The 21,482-nt window shown below is 40.5% G+C and overlaps 2 protein-coding genes across 2 annotated transcripts; one reads left to right on the top strand and one right to left on the bottom strand.

The window, feature by feature from the left end:
- Nucleotides 1-38: 38 nt before the first annotated feature.
- Nucleotides 39-17,832, top strand: ppat (phosphoribosyl pyrophosphate amidotransferase). The gene is made up of 11 exons (XM_024258795.2): nucleotides 39-481; nucleotides 10,075-10,141; nucleotides 10,229-10,435; nucleotides 12,178-12,290; nucleotides 12,362-12,507; nucleotides 13,982-14,054; nucleotides 14,136-14,287; nucleotides 14,358-14,485; nucleotides 14,560-14,781; nucleotides 17,221-17,341; nucleotides 17,414-17,832. Exons 1-11 carry the CDS (start codon nucleotides 354-356, stop codon nucleotides 17,569-17,571), a joined length of 1,515 nt encoding a protein of 504 aa, XP_024114563.1. The 5' UTR covers nucleotides 39-353; the 3' UTR covers nucleotides 17,572-17,832.
- On the bottom strand, nucleotides 17,723-21,437 carry si:dkeyp-117h8.4 (uncharacterized protein LOC572032 homolog). Its single transcript, XM_024258794.2, has 6 exons — nucleotides 21,253-21,437; nucleotides 21,087-21,150; nucleotides 19,608-19,663; nucleotides 19,494-19,527; nucleotides 19,339-19,425; nucleotides 17,723-19,266 (listed from the first exon to the last, which is right to left on the bottom strand). The coding sequence occupies exons 1-6, from the start codon at nucleotides 21,322-21,324 to the stop codon at nucleotides 18,065-18,067; spliced, it is 1,515 nt and encodes a 504-aa protein (XP_024114562.1). The 5' UTR covers nucleotides 21,325-21,437; the 3' UTR covers nucleotides 17,723-18,064.
- Nucleotides 21,438-21,482: the final 45 nt, after the last annotated feature.

Raw genomic sequence — 21,482 nt, forward strand, 5'->3', positions numbered from 1 at the left:
ACCACATGACCAGAGATGACCACCAGCATTTTAAGGAGACGAAAAACTTTTGAATCCTCTCCATGTTCGCTGCTGATGAAAGGATCGATTCAGTCAAAACTCAATCAACACCAAACGGCGTCCTTTGACCAGATCGATTGATCTGTTTGCCCACGTGATTAGAAAAAAAAACTTTATTTAAAACGGTGACCCCTTTTATTAAATTGGTCATCAAAGTCATTGTTTTGGCCTCGTGATCCTTAAAAAAACCCGTCAGGTGACGGTTCGGTTCGTAACCTTCCCGCACTTGAAGCACGTGCTCGGGTGCACGCTCGCAGGCACGAGCCCGCCTGTTGGGAGAGAACCGTGGCGACATGGAGTTCGAGGAGTCCGGGATCGGGGAGGAGTGCGGCGTTTTCGGGTGTGTGGCCGCGGGAGAGTGGCCCACCCAGCTGGAGGTGGCTCAGGTGTTGACCCTCGGGCTGGTGGCGTTACAGCACAGGTGAGGAGCGACCACCATTGTCTGTTTGTTCTCCTTGGTTTTAAATTTGGAAAATGTTTTATGTTAAGCACTTTGAGTTTGGTTCAAAAAGTCCTAAAGAAATAAAGTTTGTTTTGATTTATCTGTGTGGACGAGAGCTTAAAACTGGTTTAAATCCAGATGATTAGTTAATTAAAAATAATATTTTTATGGGTTTCTGGACAAATGTAACTTGATAAATACCACGTGGTTCTAAATAACTAATTGTTCACTCTATTTGGGGGTCAAATTGCTGGGAAAAAATCACATGTGTCATTTAACAGACTTGCATTTTGACTAAAAAGAGAGAGGAAAAAAAGAGAAAACTTGTATAATTTCACTAATCAGAAACATTCTAAAAACATTAGAATATCATGAAGTTATGAAAAGGTTTTTGTTTGGTTCTGTCTATAGCAGGGGTGTCACACATCACACAAGGGGCCAAAATCCAAACACACCTTAGGTCACGGGCCCAACTATTTATTGAACACTAAAACTACGTACTAGATATTGCATACTATAGCATTATCTGCGATAATGCTAGTAAGCTGTAAGCTGAATTTGGCCGCTGAAGATGCTAGTGCTGATAGCTGAAAATGCTGAAGTTGATAGCTGAAATCATTGAAGCTAATAGCTGAAAATGTTGAAGCTGATAGCCAGCTAAAATTTTAGCTAAATACTAAATTAGCTAAAAAAACAAACAAACAAAAAAGCTAGTTTAACCAAAACAGCTAGCGTGTAGCTGAAAAAAGCTAAACTTCAAAGTAGCATAAAATAACTAAACGAACCCTAAGGTGCCCACAACATGTAAATATTAGCCTAACTTTGATATACCCTAAAAACAAACTTAAAAAAAAAAACAAATTAGCCAAAACAGTTAGCATGTAGCTGAAATATTAGCTGAACTCAAAAACAGCCTAAAAAATCTTAGTAAATGCCAAAATAGTAAAAAAAATAAACTAGCATAATACCAATTTTTTGAACTTTAAAACTGTAACTATTTCACATAATTATGATTATTAAAAACTCTGGAATATTATTTTTGAGTAAATCAACTTAAATCTTAAGTAACTTTAAATATTTTACCCTCCATAAAAAATATATTCTGTCCAAATTATACAATTTAGAAATAAGAGCAAGCTAACATCGGGCCATTAATAACAATAAAATAAAATGATCTGGAGGGCTGGATAGAATTACCAGCCTCGACTTTAACATATGTGGTCTATAGCAAAAGTCATTAAAGTTACTTAATTGTTGAATAAATTCAATGAAGGTAGATATAAATTATTACCCTACAATAATATTGTTGTTAATAATCACATTGATTGTATTTTGCTAACTTATTTCATTCTGGCCCTGTGACAGAGTGGAGACCTGTCCAGGGTGTACCCCGCCTTCGCCCTTCAGTAGCCGGGTTAGGCTCCGGCACCCCCGCGACCCCGAAAGGGACAAAGCGGTCAAGAAAATGAATATATGAATTTCATACAGCAGAATTTATTCTTATTTAGCACTCCCAGCTTTTCCCTGTTTTATGAAAATTGTTAAAATCCAAACCTTTTCTTAACCAATATCTCCTTTTCTTTTTTGCAAGATAAAACATTTTTGAGTAAGAGAAACAAAATGGGTTCATAGTCTGATTTCGCTTTTTTTTTTTCAAAAAAATATTTTATTGAAAGATAAAAACTTATACTTTAAAAAAATGTACGTGTAAAAGTTTCCAAATTGTAGACATTGACAAAATTGACTTTAAATATATGATTGGTTTTTTTCCTAGCGAGGAGTCTGGTGCAATATCTTACCGGTCTCGTTGGAGCTGGATTGGCCATGGAGTAGACAGATTTGATCTTTATTATGGGGATAAGCTCCTGCTCTTCTTTGCATCGAGTCTCTGCTTTATCAAGGCTGGAGTTGAGTTTTTTAGAAACAATGTGGGCTGACGGGTCTGCAAAGACATAAAAATGCAGTCAGTAAAAAAACAAAAAAAGCTAAACTTGTTTTATTTGTCCCACTGAACTTTTTTTCTTTTTCTCAAAGAAAAGTTAGGTTGCAGCTGGCCGTGCCTGACCACAATTTGATTTGAAGGTTTCACGGCAAATCACGCGACTGAGACAGAAGTGACAAAGGCTGCAGTGAGTTGAGATCATGTGACGTGCAAAGTGATAGCAGACGCTGTCGTATTTCAAACCTTGATCTGCAGCTTTCCTCTTCAGCCCTCTGTTGGCTGAGGAGCTCGTCTCTCTGTCAGAAATCCCTGCAAACACCGAAAACTGTTACGGTGGAGGAGACATTTCTTTTGGACATCTTCATGAACTCACAGACATGAATTTTACAAACTCCCTGAAGGAAATGTTTTTTAAGTAAACATATGTGGTCTAAAACAGTTTTTTGATCATACTGTCTTCTTCTTCTGTAATAAGGTGTAATGCTATGGCGCGATCGCCACCTAGAGGCCAAACTGAAACGTCCTCCAGGAGAAGCAGAACAATTGTTGGAGCTTCTCCATTTGAGAATCCATGTAGTACTGAAGGGAAATAACAATTTCATAATAATTTCACTAATACATCTTACAGTATGTGAACTGTATCAGATTATTATAAATATCTTCAAAACATATATAGATTATTAGTGTATTTCTGAAAAACAATCAGTCTAAATGTGTAAACTCAAAATTGAACCGAACTGAATTGAGTGAATCGAAAAAATCTGAATTGAATTGATCCAGGCTCTGGTGAATTGAATCGTTTCTGGATACTATTGTCAATACCCATCACTAGATTTCTCACACTTTTGGACACAGAGTTTTGTTCTGTCAAGTTGGTGTTCTAAAGTTAAAACTATAGAATTGTAGAATTGATCAAAGTTGATCTGCTCACTTGAGTTTTTGTTGACCGGTGGCTCAGGCGGGTCTCTGTTGGTTGGATGGAACTGTGGCTGGTTGGCGGTTTTTCCAGCTTCACTGGATGTGGAGGAGGAGGAATCTGAGCTGGAGGTTTTGTCATCCGTTCCTCCTGCGTTCGTCTTCCTCGAACAGATCTCAGCCCGTCGGTCTTCCTGCGGCGTGGTACCGTCCACAGCTCCCGCGTCACCGTTCAAAGAGTGTTTCATTATGGCGTCTATTTCGTCGTAGAACCTCATGTTGCCTCTCGGGTCTGCTTCGTCCGTCTTCCCCCTTTGAAGGGTCCGGTACAGATACTTGAGGTTCTTGTACTTGGTGTGGCACTGTTTCCAGTCACGTTCGATGCCTTGCTGCAGTAGCCTGTTGGAGATCTGGACAAAGATGTCCCTCTTTCTGGTGGAGCTCTCCAGCTGCCTGCATATTCGCTCATCCGACCAGACTTGAACCAGAGCTCGTACTTCTTGGTCGCTCCAGTTGCGGCCCGGGTCTGACAGCGTGTTCACGTGAATGTGTTCGGAGCCGGGGGAATCCATGTGGGGTAAGTGCACCTCTGGAGTGGATCGAGAAATTGCAGATTAATAGAAGCTCATTATGTTCTTTGAATTATCGTAAACTGTCAACCCCTAACGCAATCAACATCATTCTAGTAGATTCTGAAGCAGAACCTACTGGAATGATGTTGATCGTGTCAACAGTTTAAAAGTTATGGTATGTTAAAGAGGATTTCCCAGCCAGCAAGGATAGATAGGCCCCATATGGTTTAAAAGTGGGCAGAAAATGTGGGCCACCAATGGATTTATCCACAGTTACATTGGGGGCCCCACCTGTGTCTGCCAGCATTAGCTTAAGTGGGCACTCAGTGGGTTGGCTAGCCAGCTGGGCTGATGGCTAGCCAACCGCCCAGTGGACAGCGGAGCTTGCTGGCTCAATACACCTGAGCTCTCTACAGCGGAGCATGATACACCGGAACTAGCTAGCTCTCTACAGCTGAGCTCGCTACAGCAGAGCTAACTAACTCACTACAGCAGAGCTAGCTTGCTCGATACAGCGGAGCTAGCTAGCTCTCTACAGCTGAGCTCGTTAACGCTATACAGCGGAGTTCTCCACAGCGGTGCTCGCTAGCTCGCTACAGCAGAGCTTGCTAGCATGCTATGTGTCCACTGGGAGACTGGCTAGCATTGTGAGCTAACCAACTTAAGCCAATGTGGGCAAACACAGGTGGGGCCACCACAGAAACTGAGGTCAAACCCATTGGGGCCACATTTTCTGCCCACTTTTAACCCTCTGCTCTCCTTAGCTTGTTTACATTAAAAGTGGGATCATCTGGACCCCACAAGACAGTGCGCTGGACTTTTTTTTATCATTGATTTTTGAGTTTCACTAATGTCCATGACGGACATTAAATCCTGTCCACCTTTGTCCACATTTGTCATGGAAGGAATCATACATCAATATGTGGTTGGAGTCATCTGGACCCCAGAGAGAGCGGAATGGTTAAACCAAATGGGACCCACTTGGCCTTGCTGGCTGGGTTGTTATTTAAGAGTCATCAATTGTTGAAATGTCAAGGCAAGTGTTTTCTATTAGTACTCCCTTACCTCTCCATTGGTCTCCATCGATTTCATAATCAACACTGTTATCATCTGAAAATCAAAACAGTCTTGTTAAAGTCACCCAAAGCCAGGATGTGTGTTTCTTCACATAGATATACCCACCATCATCAATTTCTATCACCATCTCATCATCTGTGGTCTGCGCTGCCGGCGTCTCCAAGCTCTCTTCCCCCACTTCTCCATTATACAACCTCTTCCTCATTTCCTCCGTCCCATTTTCCAGGCCTTTGTTGAGCAGGATGGCCTCCACCTCTTCGAAAAACTTCATGTACTTCCCGGGTGTTCCCATGCTGCTGCCTGTTGCCGCGTAGGCGCCCTTGGCGGTCTTGTAGTCGTACTTGAGGTTCTTGTATTTCGTCCGACACTGCTTCCAGTTGCGCACCACCCCGAACTTCCTCTGCATTTGGCACGCTATCTCCTGAAAGATGCACTTGTTGCGCAGCGTGCTTTTCAAGTGTTCCCGAATGTTCCCGTCGGCCCAGACGCAAAGGAGCGCGCGGACCTCGTTGTCTGTCCAGTGGCGGCCTCCCTCCTCGGCCATGTTTGAGGTGAAAGGAAGACTTTGGCGACTTCGACCTTTGACTCCTGAGGAAATTCAGATGTTTTACACTTTATAAAATACATCATTTGATGGGTGCTTTAGTGTGGGAGTTCTCAAAGATTTTGTAGCGGAGGGCCAAATTAAGAACTCGACATTAGACTAGGGGTCAATTTTAGTGAAAAAAAGGGATAAACAGAAAAATAAAGTTTTTACTGACTTCAATGACCAAGTGTATTTTGTACAGTTAATGGAGAATAAGAACAAACTGAGCAAGATTTGAATAGGGCTGGGAATCACTGGGTACCTCACAATACAATGCGATACGCCGATACAAGGCTCATGATATCGATGATATTGCAATACTGTGATAATTATTAAAAAAAAATCTCTAATAAATTACGTTATACACAAGTACACATTTTTAGGAAAACAGCTTGAACAAAAATCATAATATACAACTTGTGTCTTGTTATCTGCAACAAATAATAGACACTTTTGTGCAACATTGATGAAATCAGTAATACTAGAACTTTGACTGGCATTGACACCAATTGAATTTGAATTATCTGTAAAATTCAGTGTTAACAAGAGTTACCATGAACAGCAGTGTCACTACTTAGTGCAAAATTGTTGTAAACCAGGGGTCCCCAATTTTTTTCCTGTGAGGGCCACATAACAGTTTTTTTCTGATGTGGGCCCAGGGTCAGTTTGTTGGCCAACAGAAAAAGTGTAACAATCACAGCCTAAATGTAAACATTTACAGTTTTCCAGAAAGCCACGCGTAGCTAAATTATTAGCTATTCATTTCTGTAATCTTCATTGAAAAATAAAATAATATTAAAACACTTTAAAAACTAGATATATAGCATTACCTGCAATAGAGTGAATGCTGTAAGCTGAATGTGGCTGCTGAAGATGTTTGCTAATAGGTGAAGATGCTGAAATTGTTAACTAAAAACACTGAAGGTAAAAGCTGAAAGCGCTGAAGTTTAAAGCTGAAATGACTGAAGCTAATAGCTGAAAACGCTGAAGCTACATGAGCTAAAATATTATCGAAATGCCAAACTAGCCTAAAAAAACTGAAAAAAAAATCTAAATTAGCCAAAACAGCGAGTACGTGGCTGAAATATATGCTAAATGCCAAATTAGCATACAAAATTGTAAAAGGTGTAATTTATCAGAAACACCTAAAATAAAGCTGAAATATTTGCTAAACTCCAAATTAGCCTAAAAAACGGAAAAAACCTAAATTAGCCAAAACAGCTAGCCTGTGGCTAAAATATTAGCTCAACCTCAAAATAGCCTAGAAATCCTTAGAAACTTCCAAACAGTTGGAAAAGCTAGCTTAAAAAGAGTTGAATATTTTAATAGCTGAATGAGCTAAATAGCTATAGATGTCCAAAAAATGTACAGAAGAAAAATTATAAAGAAAAAGTGAATCACTACTAAACCAATAAATATTCTATAATATTCTATCCTCTCCTGTCATAGTTCAGACGGTAGAACGGTGGAATAAAAAGTCACGGTCTATGTGGGTCTCAATCTGCGTTTCTGATAGCGTGTGGAGGCGATCGTAGTCTGGGGACCCCTGTTGTAAACAACAGAACAAAAACTAAACAATACAATACAAGTAGCTGCCAGTTACATTGCTGCAACACGCGCCCCCTATCTACCTCTGAAAGAACGTCTAACCAAAGGATGATTAATATTATGTTTTACTGCCTCTTCAAGAGAAAATGAAAGATCAATACTTGGTGAGATCCTATCGAGAATCCATCGCAGGACTAAATATCACGATTTATCGCAATATCTATATTTTGGCACACCCCTAGATTTGAAACGTCGTTTTAACTGAGAAATCTGATCAATTTTGGTCAACATCAGACCTGTGCAATTTGCTGCCAGAAGTTGCTGCCCAGATCTTGTACTCGTCTAGTAATTGTATCATTTGAAAGATTTATTTCCTCAAACTTTTTCTTTTGCTCTGTGAAAACAATGTCAGCTCCTTTCAGCATAAATTCTTTTACAAACTTCCCATCTCTGAAAGGCTTGCCAGGCTGGGTCATTACCAAAGCCATAACGTAGCTAGCTTCTGTCATGGCGTCACTGGAGTTTGACATTTTTGTAAACAACCTCTGCTGTGCAGCGTAACCTTGTAGTTGTTGTAGCTCATTGTTGCACTCCTCGTCGGTAAATTTGTCATAGTTCTTATGATTTGTAACATGGTGACGATTTATATTGAGTTCTTTGAGGATTGCATTTATCTGCTAGCATATCAAGCACACGACTTGATCCAGCCCACGAGGTATGACAAAGTAAGCATTTGTCCACTTAGCTTGAAAGCGACTTTTCTCTTTGCCAACATGTTTTTTTCCTCAAAGGAACCTGCTCTGACTCTCTCTTCGAATCCGCTCTTCCTAGCCCACTGTTGTCCTAGTGGTGTAATTACCTTGTTCCATTGCAGATGTCGCCAGAAACCACGAAACAATTTTTTTTTCCAAACAATGTATGATGATGTGGTTATGAGTAGGGTTAGGCACCGAAATCCTAACTTCCGAAATCATAACAGTTTACGCTTTTCTACCAAAACCGAAAGAAGCTGCTGCAATCGGTTCCTCATTTCGGTGCTAAGTTTGAGTGAAGGTCTATTTGTCTTAGGACATGTCAATCACTTCTACTCTGTTCAGTCCTTTGAAGTTCTAGTCTTCTGCCTTGCCTGTGATAGTGGGCGGGCTCATATAAGACCGCTGAGGACAAGCCTGGGGTGCTCAAATGTCTGGTCACATTTCACAGCAGGTCACAGAAGTTTGATAGGTCGCTGCGTCACATCAGCCAATCAGGAACTCAGCTTTGGGCACGTGATGTTTTCGGTGACCTGATTAGCGGGTTAAAATACTAATCCAATGCAAGTCGCAGCGCGGTGGTTCTCTGGCTGCAGCCAGCCTCCCAGACTTCAGTGGAGCTCGCCCAATACGCCGACAGACAGACATCCGCTGTGGGGAGCGGAGGCAGCCTGCTCGGGTCTCCTGAACTCTGATCTTTTACTTATTTTTGTCGAGACTAATAACAAACAAAAAAAGGTCCCTATTTTCTCCCCTCTCGGGTTAAGCCTTCAAACTCAGTCACTGAAACACAGTGCAAGTGGCTGTCATCCAGATAGCGTGAGATCAAAGCCCTGGTAAGAGAATATTTTTTTTTTCTTTAAGAACTCTTCACAATAAATTAACCTGATCAACGTCATTCGTGTCTTCCATTCAGACACCCACACTGAAGCTGCGGAGTATAGCTCAGGATCACATGTCTGACAGGCAGCTAGCAGCGAATTCTCCTCACGGTGAAAGAGGGGCGGGCCACCGGTTTGGGACTCGGAGGTTGGGAAGCTCTGATTTAATAGGAACAGCTAGCACCTAAAAAAGACAACACTCAAAATGTCAATTTTAACCATGTGTCAATATGTGACGACTTGGGAAGGAAAATGTGTTGATTTGAGAAGATGAAGAGATTATTTTTTATTACTGAAGTATCAAAATTGGCACCGAATAGAAACCCAAACCTTAACAAAAGAACCGCTTTGGCACCAGAACTAAATATAAAACCCAATCGATGCCCAACCCTAGTTAGGATTTATTGAGGACCACAAAAGCTCTTCCCGCGGGCCGCACTTTGAGAACCCCTTCTAGTCCGTTTCACATTTAAATAAAAATCCCTTCGTGAGTAGTTGGTGCCAGACTCATATTTACCTTCGTGCATTGGTATCGGGGCTGAGGAAGGGCCGCTTCGCCTTTGGTGACCCCTTCCTTCTTCCCAGCCCTCCACCAGCATTCCCTCCTCTTCTGGACTGTAGTTGGGTGTTGCGTCAGGCTTCCTGCTGGGAAGTCCCAGGCTCCTGCTCTTGGCCCGACACTCCCTCCAACTGCGCACAACGCTGAGCCGCCTCAGACGCTCTGAGATCAGCTCAAATGTGGCTCTGTTCTCTGCTACGTGCTGACTTCCTATTTCATCCCACGCTGCTACCAGAGCCAGCACCTCCTCTTCCCCCCACTGCCTCTCCACCGAGCCCTTTTCCTCCTGCGCCTCCCTGTCATCCACCCTTTGTCTCTCTGCTCCTCTCTCCATGTTTGAGCTGACCTGGAAACGCTTTCTTTTCCTCAGCCCTTCTGTCTCTGCTGCCCGGTTCCCCTGGCAACCAGGCGGTTAAGCCTGAAAGCAACGCCTCCGTGCCGAAAAGCAGCCTCACCACTGGCTTAAGCTGTGTGCAGGGGGGGAGGGACCAGCTGTAATCTGAGAAGCAGCTTGGTAAAAGCAGTGAAACTGCAGCAAGACGACTCCATTATCATGCAGCTCTTGTTTTTTTCTGACTCGTCTGTCGGTCCCGATCATTTGCACTTAACCGGTTTAATCTGCCTGCAGGCGCCCGGCAAACACCGATTCACGTTTTGTCTTGCAGACATTTCTTGCATGTTTTATCATCAGTCACACTCCTCTCTGGTATCTCACCATCCCCATGTTGTTGTTTACTCAGGGGTCAGGAAAGTGCTGGCATTGTCACAAGTGATGGAGGCAATCCACCCACATACATGAGCCATAAGGTAACATGAAACTCACCGATTTTACATTTCACCGGATGTTTCTGTCTATTTAGTGTGGTAATTGTACATCTCTGTGGCCCCTCTCAGGGCATGGGGTTAGTGAACAGCGCTTTCCCACCCGACGCTCTCCTGAAACTGCGCCACGGTAACCTGGGCATTTGCCACACGCGGTATTCAACCACCGGCATCTCAGAGCTGCTGAACTGCCAGCCGTTTGTGGTGGACACACTGCATGGCCGGATTGCTGTGGCGCACAACGGGGAGTTGGTGAATTCTCGTGCATTGAGGAAAAAGGTGAGCGTGACTTTACCTGTCTCCTGTTACATGTTAGTTTGTGTGCACGTTTACAACGACGGGGAACATGGCAAACATACAGTCTGTGTGTAAAGCATAGGGCTGCCACGATTAGTCGACTAATTTAATAGTCGATTAGTTGTTAATTTATGAGTTATAAAGTCAGAATGTTCTAAAGTTGAATAAAGTCATGAGCGTTAGGCACAAACAATGCACTTTTTTCATTATTTGAGTCTGTGAGACCAAAACTTTATATTGTGTGAAAATTAGTTCCTTGTTTCAGATGCTGACCTCATTAGAGTGAATACTTTATACCAAACTGATTTTGACAGGTGACCTTTGACCTTATATACCCTTTATATATAAAATTGAAATTGAATTGTTACGTCATCTTGAGGGGTGGGGCACCTGTCAAAAGGAGTTTGATGGATGGTGTAGGGTCAAAGGTCACCTGTCAAAAGGAGTTTGATGGAAAGTATATTCCTGATCTCTCTCTTATTTGATTTAATCTTGTTTTAGTCACAGAAACTAATCAAGGATAGAGGCTGCATGATTCACTAAAAGTTTAACAAACTACCATCTTAATTGTCTTTATTTTAGTTAGTTTTAATCAGGGGTGTCAAACCCAATTGCACAGGGAGCCAAAATCCAAAACTCACCGTAGGTTGCTGGCCGAAGAGGATAAAAATTTATTAAACACACCAAAAGTAAATTTTTAAAACTTTAAAACTGTATTAAAAAAAACATAATTAAGAACTAAATATATAGCATAACCTGCATTGATCCTAGTGTGAATGCCGTAAGCTGAATTTGGTCGCTGAAGACGCTGAAGTTAATATCTGAAAAAAAAATTAAGCTTATAGCCAGCTAAAATATTAGCTAAATGTCAAATTAGCCTTAAAACCTTAACCAAAAAAATAAAACTTAGGTTAGCCAAAGCACCTAGAATGTTACTGAAAAAATGGCTAAACTTCAAAATATCCTAAAAAACTGAAAAAAGCCCAAATTAGCCAAAACAGCCAGTATATTAACATTAGCCTAACTCTAAAACAGCCTAAAAAACTGGGAAAAAAGCCTAATTTACCCAAAACAGCTAGCATGTAGCTGAAATATTAGCTAAACTCCAAAATTGCCTAAAAAATCTTAATAAATGACAAAATAGTCCAAAAAGCTAGCAGAATGTGATTTTTATTTTATTTTATTTTAAATCCTAACTTTTTAACATAATTATGAATAATAAAAGGCAGGAATATTATATTATATATTATTATAATATTATTGATCATTTGAATTTTGTATTGATCTTTTAGCAGTTTAATGGTGTTTTGTGCTTTTCATTATTATTAATTGCTCCTTCTACAACTGAATTTCCCTGCGGGGATGAATAAAGTTGATCTTATCTTATCTTATTCCAGAATAAATCAACTTGAACCTTAAATAACTTTCAATATTTTACTCTCCACAAAAATATACTTTGTCAAAATTATACAAGTTAGAAATAAGTGTAAGATAACATCAGGCAATTAATAACAATAAAATAAAATGATCTGGAGGGCCGAATCCGGCCCCCGGGCCTTGACTTTGACACGTGGTTTAAAGCTAATGACGGTTTACATCCACTTTGCGCATGATCTGATTAGTCGACTAATAAAATAATCGTTTATGGCAGCCCTTGTAAAACAGCTTTTATGAAACACGCTTTGACTTGTTTTTCACGTGAAAGTCTTCATCTTTACGTGCAGGTTATGCGCCATGGAGTCGGCCTCTCTACTTGTTCAGACAGCGAGCTCATTACTCAGCTGCTGGCCCAGACTCCGCCCATGGAGGAGCTTGACTCACCTGACTGGGTTGCCAGGTGAGTGCCAAAGCCCTGATATCACTGTTTCTTTACTGCTCGTGTGTAACGCCTCTTTTAATGACTTGCAGAATAAAAAACCTGATGACGGAAACGCCCACGTCGTACTCACTGCTGATCATGTTCAAAGATGTTATTTACGCTGTTCGGGACCCCTACGGGAATCGGCCCCTCTGCATCGGGCAGCTTGTTCCCATCTCTAAGCTTCATAGTTCAGGTATTGGTTGGACGAGGTTTGGGAGCACAGAGTTGCATCCCGTCTGTCTCTGAGGAAACGCACGACACCTACAGTTCAGTAAAAGGAGGAGAACCAGCCTGCAGAACTTCCTTTGAGGATCTCTTATGTTGAACAGATAATACTCTGGACTCTGTACATAGCTGGATCAAGTGAGTGGGACATCACTCATAGAAATGACTTACTTCCATCTCCAACAAAATGCAGTCAATTCAGCTGACATTTTTTTTCGCATGTTGGAGCCAGAAATCACCAGTAAACAGTGTAACAGATCACAAAACTCACGGTTCGGATCATGTCACGGTTTTAAGGTCATGGTTCAGATCATTTTTGGATCAGTTAAAAATAAAAAAACAGCAAAAAAAAAAACACAAGATAAGAGCCTATAATTTAAGTTTGGAAAAGATTCAAAACGAATATTTAATAAAACATGTAAAGTAATTCACATATATATATATATATACATATATGTATATATATATATATGTATATATATATATATACATATATGTATGTATGTGTGTATCTATGTATATAAATATGAATGAATGAATAAAATGGTTTATGTCAAACAATTGGGTAAGGATACATAAAATAACATTAAATAATCAATCACAAGTTGATTGCGTGAAAGGGAGTGGGGAGGAAGTGAACTTATATAATCCTACCTCGGCTCGACCATATCATTTTCTCTACATGAATTATCAACATCCGGTTCAGGACTTAATGTCAAATATTTATACTAATCATAGATTCAGGTTATAGAGGATCATTAAGATCAGTGATGTAATTACATTTCAAACATCCAAAGACAAGTCATTTATGTTAATCAGTACCAAAGATCTAAATATATTCAGACGATTATCATCAGATCATCCACATAAATCAATACCAAATATCCAAGCTTTTTCAGACAAGCATACATACACATATATATATCTATATATTAGGGATGTCCCGATCCGAACATTTGATCGAAAAACATTCAGCCAATCGCCAGGAAAAGCAGGCTCGGCAGCACCATGTTTTATGGATAGCAATTGTTATTTTAAATCTTTAAATGTTCTCAGAGTTATTTTCAATAAAACAATTGATACAAAAAATAAATCTAAGTTTAATTTTAACTGTTTTATTTTCGATTAAATTAGGACATTAGGAGGGAGGAGAAAACTTGCATTTTAAGGGATACTTGGGATAGATTGGGTATTTGAATCACTATTTTAAGCATTCTTTTATCTCATTTTTTGTAGATTTGGTTTCTAGACATTTAAATGTAATCAGAAACGACATGTTGTAGCATTTTGTTTGTGTTTAAAGTTTAAAGATGTTTGGTTTTTATAAATAGGCCTCAATGAGAAAACATTTTTGATGTATATGATAAAAGAACGAAGAAGCAATGATTTAGTCAGACTGGTACTCGGGTGGATCATTAAGGAGAGCTTCTGCTCCCGTTCAGGTGCAGGAGAGGAGGACACTGAGGGCTGGGTGGTGTCTTCAGAGTCCTGCAGCTTCCAGTCCATTGGTGCCAAGTAAGTTTGTTCTTCTGGTGCAGCGTTTACCGACACCTGCAGTTCTGTCAGTCCTAACCGGGTCGTTTCATCCTCACTCAGGTATTACAGAGAGGTCCTACCAGGAGAGATCGTCCAGATATCCAAACACGGCATCAAATCTCTGAATGTCGTGCCCCGCCCTGAGGGAGACCCCCCTGCCTTCTGCATTTTTGAATATGTTTATTTTGCCAGACCAGATTCCATATTTGAAGGTGGGACTGTTGATGCCATTTCTTTACTTTGTGTTCTGTATGCCGAGCTTAAAATCCGAGTGTACTCCAGGACAGATGGTGTATACCGTGAGGCAGCGCTGCGGTCGGCAGCTCGCCATCGAGGCTCCAACAGATGTAGACCTGGTCAGCACTGTGCCTGAATCTGCCACCCCTGCGGCCCTGGGCTACGCTCAGCAGGTCTGTCCCAGCGCTCCTCAACGCTGTCGCCCCATCTGCCGGCTGTCCCGTCATTTCTCCTGTGCTCCCCTCAGTCTGGGCTTCCATACACGGAGGTTCTGTGCAAGAACCGCTACGTCGGGAGGACATTTATCCAGCCAAACACCCGCTTGAGACAGCTGGGAGTGGCCAAGAAGTTTGGAGTCCTGACAGACAACTTTGCAGGGAAACGCGTGGTGCTTGTTGATGACTCCATCGTCAGGGGCAACACAATCTCCCCCATCATTAAACTGCTGAGAGAAGCTGGTGCGAAAGAGGTCAGTCACGCCGAGCTCCCAACTAAGATCTGATTCAAACCTTTGTATTTGTCTGATCAGGAACTGCAGATCACTGATGCTGAATGATCAACACTGACTGTAACTGTCACAAAAATACTTCCCATCATCTTTTTGATCTATTTTTACAGCGTCCCCAGTGGTCTTTTAGTTATGATTATGCAGTTTTTAAACAAAATCAAAAAACATATGTCATTGTGTAGGACCTAGTTTCTGCAGGATTCATTATAAATTCACCTCTGAGCTGTGGGTGGAAGCTGTGAGAGCTCTCTGTTTGCTAGAGCTGGGTTGATAAAATCAATTAATCGATCTGGATCAATCTGACCTTAATAGATGAATAATCGATGCATAAAAGTAGAGATCGATCTAACACATAAAGCTAAAGTTCACTAGCTTGATGCTAATGTATAATGATATTTCCCTTAGCACGGCTAATGCTAACGCTCTGTTGACGTAAACATATGTAAACTATGTAAAGCGCTCTTTTTGGCTAATTGGACATCTGAGGTTTTTATAGGCTAATTTGGAGTTTGGATAATATTTTAGCAACATGATAACATTTTTGGCTAATTTAGTTTACTGCAGAATTTTAAGCTATTTTAGCTCATATTTAAGCAACACACTAAATGTTTTTGCAAAATTGGCATGTTTTAGGGATGTTTAAGCAATTGTACTACAAATTTTTCAGCGACTTCAACTTCAGCGCTCTTTCATTGTTCTTTAATGACATTTCCAGTCTTTTAGCAAATTTAATATTTTGCAAATAGTTTTTCAGCAAATCTCTTCAGAAATTAAAGTAAATCGCGTTGCCATTTTCAGCAAAAATCTTTAGCAACTTCTTTCAGCAAAACACACTAGCATTATCGCAGGTAATGCTCCTTTTCTGGTTTTCTTCAGATATGTTCTCCATAATCAATAAAATAACTCATTAAGATGTTAAAAACATCATTTTCATCAGTGTTTTTTTTTTAATCAAAGTTAACTATATTTTACAATAACATGAAAACCTTCCCTGGGGAGCTGCTTCCTCTCATTTTAAGTGTCTTTATTTAAAATAAGCCAGACAGTCCTCATCAATAAATATCAAAACCTGTATAATAAACAGATCGAATTGAAACTGAAACTGCAATCCCAATCCCCACCTGACAGTAATCCATCAGAAGGTTTGCTCCAAAAAGAACCCTGAAACCTGTGTTCTCAAACTCAATTTACCTTGAGGCCATTGAAGGCAGAGTCTGGGCCGTATGGGCTTCTATTTGTGACAAAAACATGTTTTTGCGTCCACTGTCTATATCTTTGGTCCATTGTCTACATCAGGGGTGTCAAACTCAATCGAACGGGGGGCCAAAATCCAAAACTCATCTTAGGTCACCGGTCGAACAGGATCAACATTTATTGAACACTCTAAAACGACATTTTTAAAACTGTAGCTTTTTAACATAATTATGAGCTAGATATATAGCATTACTGCAATAATGCTACTGTGAATGCTGTAAGCTGAATTATGCCTCCAAAGATCCTAGTGCTGATAGCTGAAGATGCTGAAAATGATAGCTAAAAACACTGAAACTGATATCCAGCTAAAATATTAGCTAAAAACCAAATTAGCAAAAAAAATAGTCTAAACAGCTATCATGTGGGTGAAAAAAATAGCTAAACTTCGAAAACAGCCTAAAAAAGCTTAAATTGGCCAAAGTAGCTAGCATTTAACTGAAAAAATAGCTAAACTCCAAAACAACCTAAAAACAGAAAAAAGCCTAAATTAGCCAAAACAGCTAGCATGTAGCTGAAATATTAGTTAAACTTCAAAATAGCCTAAAACAAATCTTAGAAAATGCCACAATAGCCCAAAAAGCTGGAAGAATGTCCATTTTTTAAACTTTATAAGAGTAACTTTTTAACATAGTTATGAATACTTAAAAGGCAGGAATATTATTCCAGAATAAATCAACTTAAACCTTAAATAACTTTCAATATTTTACTCTCCATGAAAATATATTTTGTCAAAATTAAACATATTTAAAAATAGGCACATGATAACATTGGGCCATTAATAACAATAAAATAAAATGATCTGGAGGGCCGAATCCGGCCCCCGGGCCTTGACTTTGACACGTGTGGTCAAAGTCTACTGAAAAAGTTTATTGAACATTTGTTCATGTTTTTGTACTAGTAAACAATATCTACTGTGTGTCCTGTGAAACGACAGCAGCTAGCGATGCTAACAACTGTTGCTAAGGACTTTTCTGACGACCAGATCGACAATAACAAATGCTACGTTTTAAGCATAAAGCTTAAAGATCACAAAGCAAATACAAAGCTATCAAAGCGTAGATATTGCTTAGTAGACACTGAACTCTTATATTAAGCTGGGGGGCCACAAATGGCCCTCCAGCCTTAAACTGTTGACGCGTTCTGCAGGTTCACATCCGCGTGGCATCTCCCCCCATCAAGTTCCCCTGCTACATGGGCATCAACATCCCCACCAAGGAGGAGCTCATAGCCAACAAGCCTCAGTTCAAGGACATCGCTGGTTACATTGGTAAGTGGTTGCGCTCAGTTTCTGGCGTCTGCAGATGAGTCTCCTCCTCTCACCGTCTCTGCTGTTGGGCAGGTGCCGACAGTGTGGAGTATCTGACTGTAGAGGGGCTCGTCACAGCCGTCCAGGAGGGGGTCGCCGCCATGCAGGACCACATGGGCTCCAAGAAATCCAGAGTTGGCCACTGCACCGCCTGTCTGACGGGGAAATATCCGGTGGAGCTGGAGTGGTAGCTGCTGTACGGAGGACCAACTCTAGATGTCTGTAGTGGAGAATCTGCTGAGGACCTTTTTTACATTCTGAAAAACTTGCTTTCTGTAGAAACTGGCAGTTCCTGATGGATCTGAACCATCTTATGTATGGAGTGCAAGGAGAAATTGTGACCAAAGAGTAAATTGACCTTTATTTTATAACTTAAAATGAGCCATTACAGTGGTACTTTGTTTTCCATTCTCTTAAAAAATCATGAATAAACAGAATTCAGAGAACACAAACTGTTGAATTTCTAACAAGATGCTTTTCAGCCTCAAGATGGAGCTTTAAAAACACTTCTCTCAAAGTAAACTGGCATATGTAAAAAAGGGAAAATACATATACAACTAACTTCAACACATCAGACGTGTTAAAGAATTTCCGGTTTGTTCCTGATAATCTCTTCATCTCCAGCTTTAAGTTAGATTACCACAATCGCACGTTCTGAGAAAGCAGCTCGTACATGATACCCTTTCAGTAGAAGAGCTTCAGGGGACTACAGCGGTTTGCTGCAAAGAAGGGGCCGGCGTCCTGCGGCGAGCCTCGTTTGGAGGGACTCTGGGACCAACGCCGCAGCGTCTCACCTCGGTGATGTTTCGACCCGGGGGAAAAGGAGGAGCTCTCCTCTCTGAGGCGTTTGAACTGGGGGCTGGCGTCACTCCCCAGCTCCCACTGGCGCTTCCGAAAGATGGGCCGGTGTGGCGACAACGCAAGAGCGGCGAGAGCTGAGGAGGAGTGACACCTGCTGGCCACAGAGCTGCGGATGCAAAGGCGGCACGGAGGAGCGTTGGAGGAAGCCATCTTGTTCTGACACACGAACTTGTGGTAAAGCTTCAGAAAATCTTCGTCGATTTTCTGCGGAGAGAAGGAGGCGCGGCTCTGTGGCTGGGAGGAGTCAAAGGAGAGGTGGCGTCTGAAGCGGGGGCGCCCGGATGAGCGAGGAGAGTAAGGAGGTGGCTGATGGAGACGCTCTGGATGAAAGCTCCTGAGAGGAGAAGCTGGAGAAGCGAGCCTCACTTCTGTGGAAGAGCGGTCAGAAGCGTTTTCTTCAAACTTTCTGGAGAAGGAAAAGAGACTCGTCTTTCTATCCTTCAAAGGACTCTGCCTGACTGGGGAGGTGTAGATTTCAGGTCTTTCTTTCCTTCTAGATTCTACTGGAAGTGTTAGAAGAGACGCCTTTATGAGGGGGGATTTAGGAGAAGGCTGAGGAAGGCTGAAGCTGTAAGTGGAGACAGGTTTTTCTGGAGACAGCATGATGAAGGTCTCATTCATTAAAGTTTCTGCTGGTTTAGAGAGTTCAGAGAAATCCATCACAAGAATCGGAGGCTTCTCCCTCTCCAGGTGAGCTGGACCCTCCTCGAGGCGGCAGAGCGCCTGTGCAGGGACGAGGTTGCTCCGGTTCTGATGATTTGACGGGGAACTGGATCTCATCGTGACGTCATAAGTGCTGTTGAGAAGGCTTCTCGGCGGCTGCTGTCGCCAGCGGCGGTACTTCCTCAGCACCGAGTCGGCAGCCAGAGAAACGTTCTGCGTGTGCCAAGCCCTCTCGATTCTCTTGACCATGCTGGGGTAGACGTCCCCCAGAGAGCAGCCGTGACTGCTCAATGACATCTGCAGCGTCTCGTCTTCATCCTCCGGCTGGGAATTCACCGACTCCAGTAAGCTGCCGGTGACGTCTACAGGAGGAACGGAAACGAGAGCACAGTTAACACTAGTTTTGATTCAAAGACAGAGATGTGATCTCTTACCATTATTTTCCACTGCCAACCAGCAGGTGGAGCCCAAAGTCTCATTTTTACTGGTGGATTGCACCGAGTCTCTTGTTGTGTTTGGGGCTAAAAAAAAAATCTAAATTAGTTTTGGCCAAGACAGAAAATGCAATTTATTTCTAATGAAATCTTACAGCTAAAAGAATCCCTGCTTTGGTCAGCCAGGTTCTAAAAAAGAAAATACAAGTCATTAAAGATCCTAAGATTACAATTTGTTTTAACGATGAATGCAGAAGTGGAATCCAAACCTCAGCTTCCAGCCTTTTCATGTCTTGTGTGCCCTTTAACATGTAGTTGTAAAAAGCTTTAAAAATATTTTAGGGGAAAAAAAAAAAAAATCAGACAATTAGACATAACTTTGTAAAAGCAAGTGTGAAAAAAACATGCTCACAGATGAACTGATTATTGGAACACTTTGAGAGGAGGTAAGACGTTAAGTTAGATTGACTTGAGATAAAAACTAAGATTCTTACAAGATATTTTTGTTTCAATTAGGGCTGCCCCTATTAGTCGAATAATCAACTATTACAATAGTCAACGGCTAATTTATATGGTCGATACTTTATACTATAGTTGGAGTGTAGTAAGGTTAAAACTTATATTGGCATCATGCTAGCTTTTAAGAATATTTTTGGAATTAAGGTTTTTTAGACTATTTTGGAGTTCATCTAATATTGCAGCTGCATGCTAGCTATTTTGGCTAATTTATTTATTTTTTCGTTTTAGTTTTTAAGGTTATTTTGTAGCCTAGCTAACATTTCAGCTACATGCTAGCTGTTTTGGCTAATTTAGGCTTTTTTTGGGGTTGTTTTTTTTTTAAGGCTAATTTGGTATTTAATTAATATTTTACCTGGCTTTTAGCTTCAGCGTTTTCAGCTATCAGAACTAGCATATTCAGTGGCCAAATTCAGTTTACAGCATTCACACTAGCATTATTGCAGATAATGCTATATATCTAGTTTTTAGATAGTTTAAGTTTAAATATAATGATGGTTCATTTGTGTTCCTAACATCCAGTTTGTGCATGACCTGATTGGTCGACTAATCGGAAAAAATAAACTGTGGTTAGTGGACTATTAAAATAATCGTTTGCAGCAGCACTATTAAATAAATATTTATTGAAACTGAATCTGAAAACCAATTATACTCCAAAGAAATGCATGCTTTTATTTATATTACTTTAGGCAAAACTGCATTTATGCCATTTCATTTCTAATGTAAAAAAGAAAAAACAATATATTTTTATTCCAACATTCAGCTGTGATTTTCATTGGAAATTCGAGAAAATATATTTATTGAAATAAAAATATTAATTTATGGACCTCTGCAGCTGTGTGCATTAATTTAAATCTTCTTCTTTTTTTTTTTTTTACATGTTTAGAACATTCTATTTCCAAATCAGTTTAAAATGAATGCATCTCGAATCTGACATTCATTTATGCCACAAGTCAGGTATTAACGTGCAACAATATCAAAAAGGTTCTAAAACTCAAAATCAAATCTTTATTTCCTTTTCAGTTATTTGATTTATTTTTTATTGGTTTTGGTGTTAATATTAAGAAATATATATATATATATATATTACAGATCAGTTTTAGAGGAAGAACATTTTTATATATATATTGGTCTACGACAAATATCACCGTTAGCTGCTAGCATTAGCATTAGCCTTAGAAAAAGACGTATGAGGGAAACAATTGTTTTCGAAAACCTTTAAACCAACTTACTATGAAGAGTGGATCTCCTTATATCCACTGCAGGTCCTTCATCATAACGCTGAAGTTTTGTATACTGTTGAAAAATCAGATTAGAAAGTTCAGGCCTGTTTTTCGCGAAGTATATTTCGGCTAAAGCTAAGGCTCATTAACTTGCTCGGCGCAATAGTTCACAAACCTTTTCTATGATTCTGTCGAGTGATTTCATGAAGACACGACCATTCTCCGATAAATTGGAAGAGGGCAGCATTTTCGTTCTAAAAGAAAACGGGAAAGTGATGTAAAAAGAAAAATAACAGCTCAGTATGCTCGTTCGGCGCCTTTCAATTTAAAAATCCACTCTAACAGGAAACACTGAAATCTGATTAGCCCGCTTTCTGCGTTGCCTTCACGGAATCATACAATGCT

This window comes from Oryzias melastigma, linkage group LG4, assembly GCF_002922805.2.
Source record: "Oryzias melastigma strain HK-1 linkage group LG4, ASM292280v2, whole genome shotgun sequence".
Lineage (NCBI taxonomy): Eukaryota > Metazoa > Chordata > Actinopteri > Beloniformes > Adrianichthyidae > Oryzias > Oryzias melastigma.

Excerpts from the sequence above, each read along its gene's own strand:
- ppat (XM_024258795.2), top strand. The coding sequence starts at position 354 with ATGGAGTTCGAGGAGTCCGGGATCGGGGAGGAGTGCGGCGTTTTCGGG. Across the intron at positions 10,436-12,177 it reads CTCGTGCATTGAGGAAAAAG|GTTATGCGCCATGGAGTCGG; the intron begins GTGAGCGTGACT and ends CTTTACGTGCAG. Across the intron at positions 12,508-13,981 it reads CTCTAAGCTTCATAGTTCAG|GTGCAGGAGAGGAGGACACT; the intron begins GTATTGGTTGGA and ends GCTCCCGTTCAG.
- si:dkeyp-117h8.4 (XM_024258794.2), bottom strand. The coding sequence starts at position 21,324 with ATGCTGCCCTCTTCCAATTTATCGGAGAATGGTCGTGTCTTCATGAAA. Across the intron at positions 21,151-21,252 it reads TCGACAGAATCATAGAAAAG|TATACAAAACTTCAGCGTTA; the intron begins GTTTGTGAACTA and ends ATTTTTCAACAG. Across the intron at positions 19,664-21,086 it reads AAGGAGATCCACTCTTCATA|CTTTTTACAACTACATGTTA; the intron begins GTAAGTTGGTTT and ends ATATTTTTAAAG.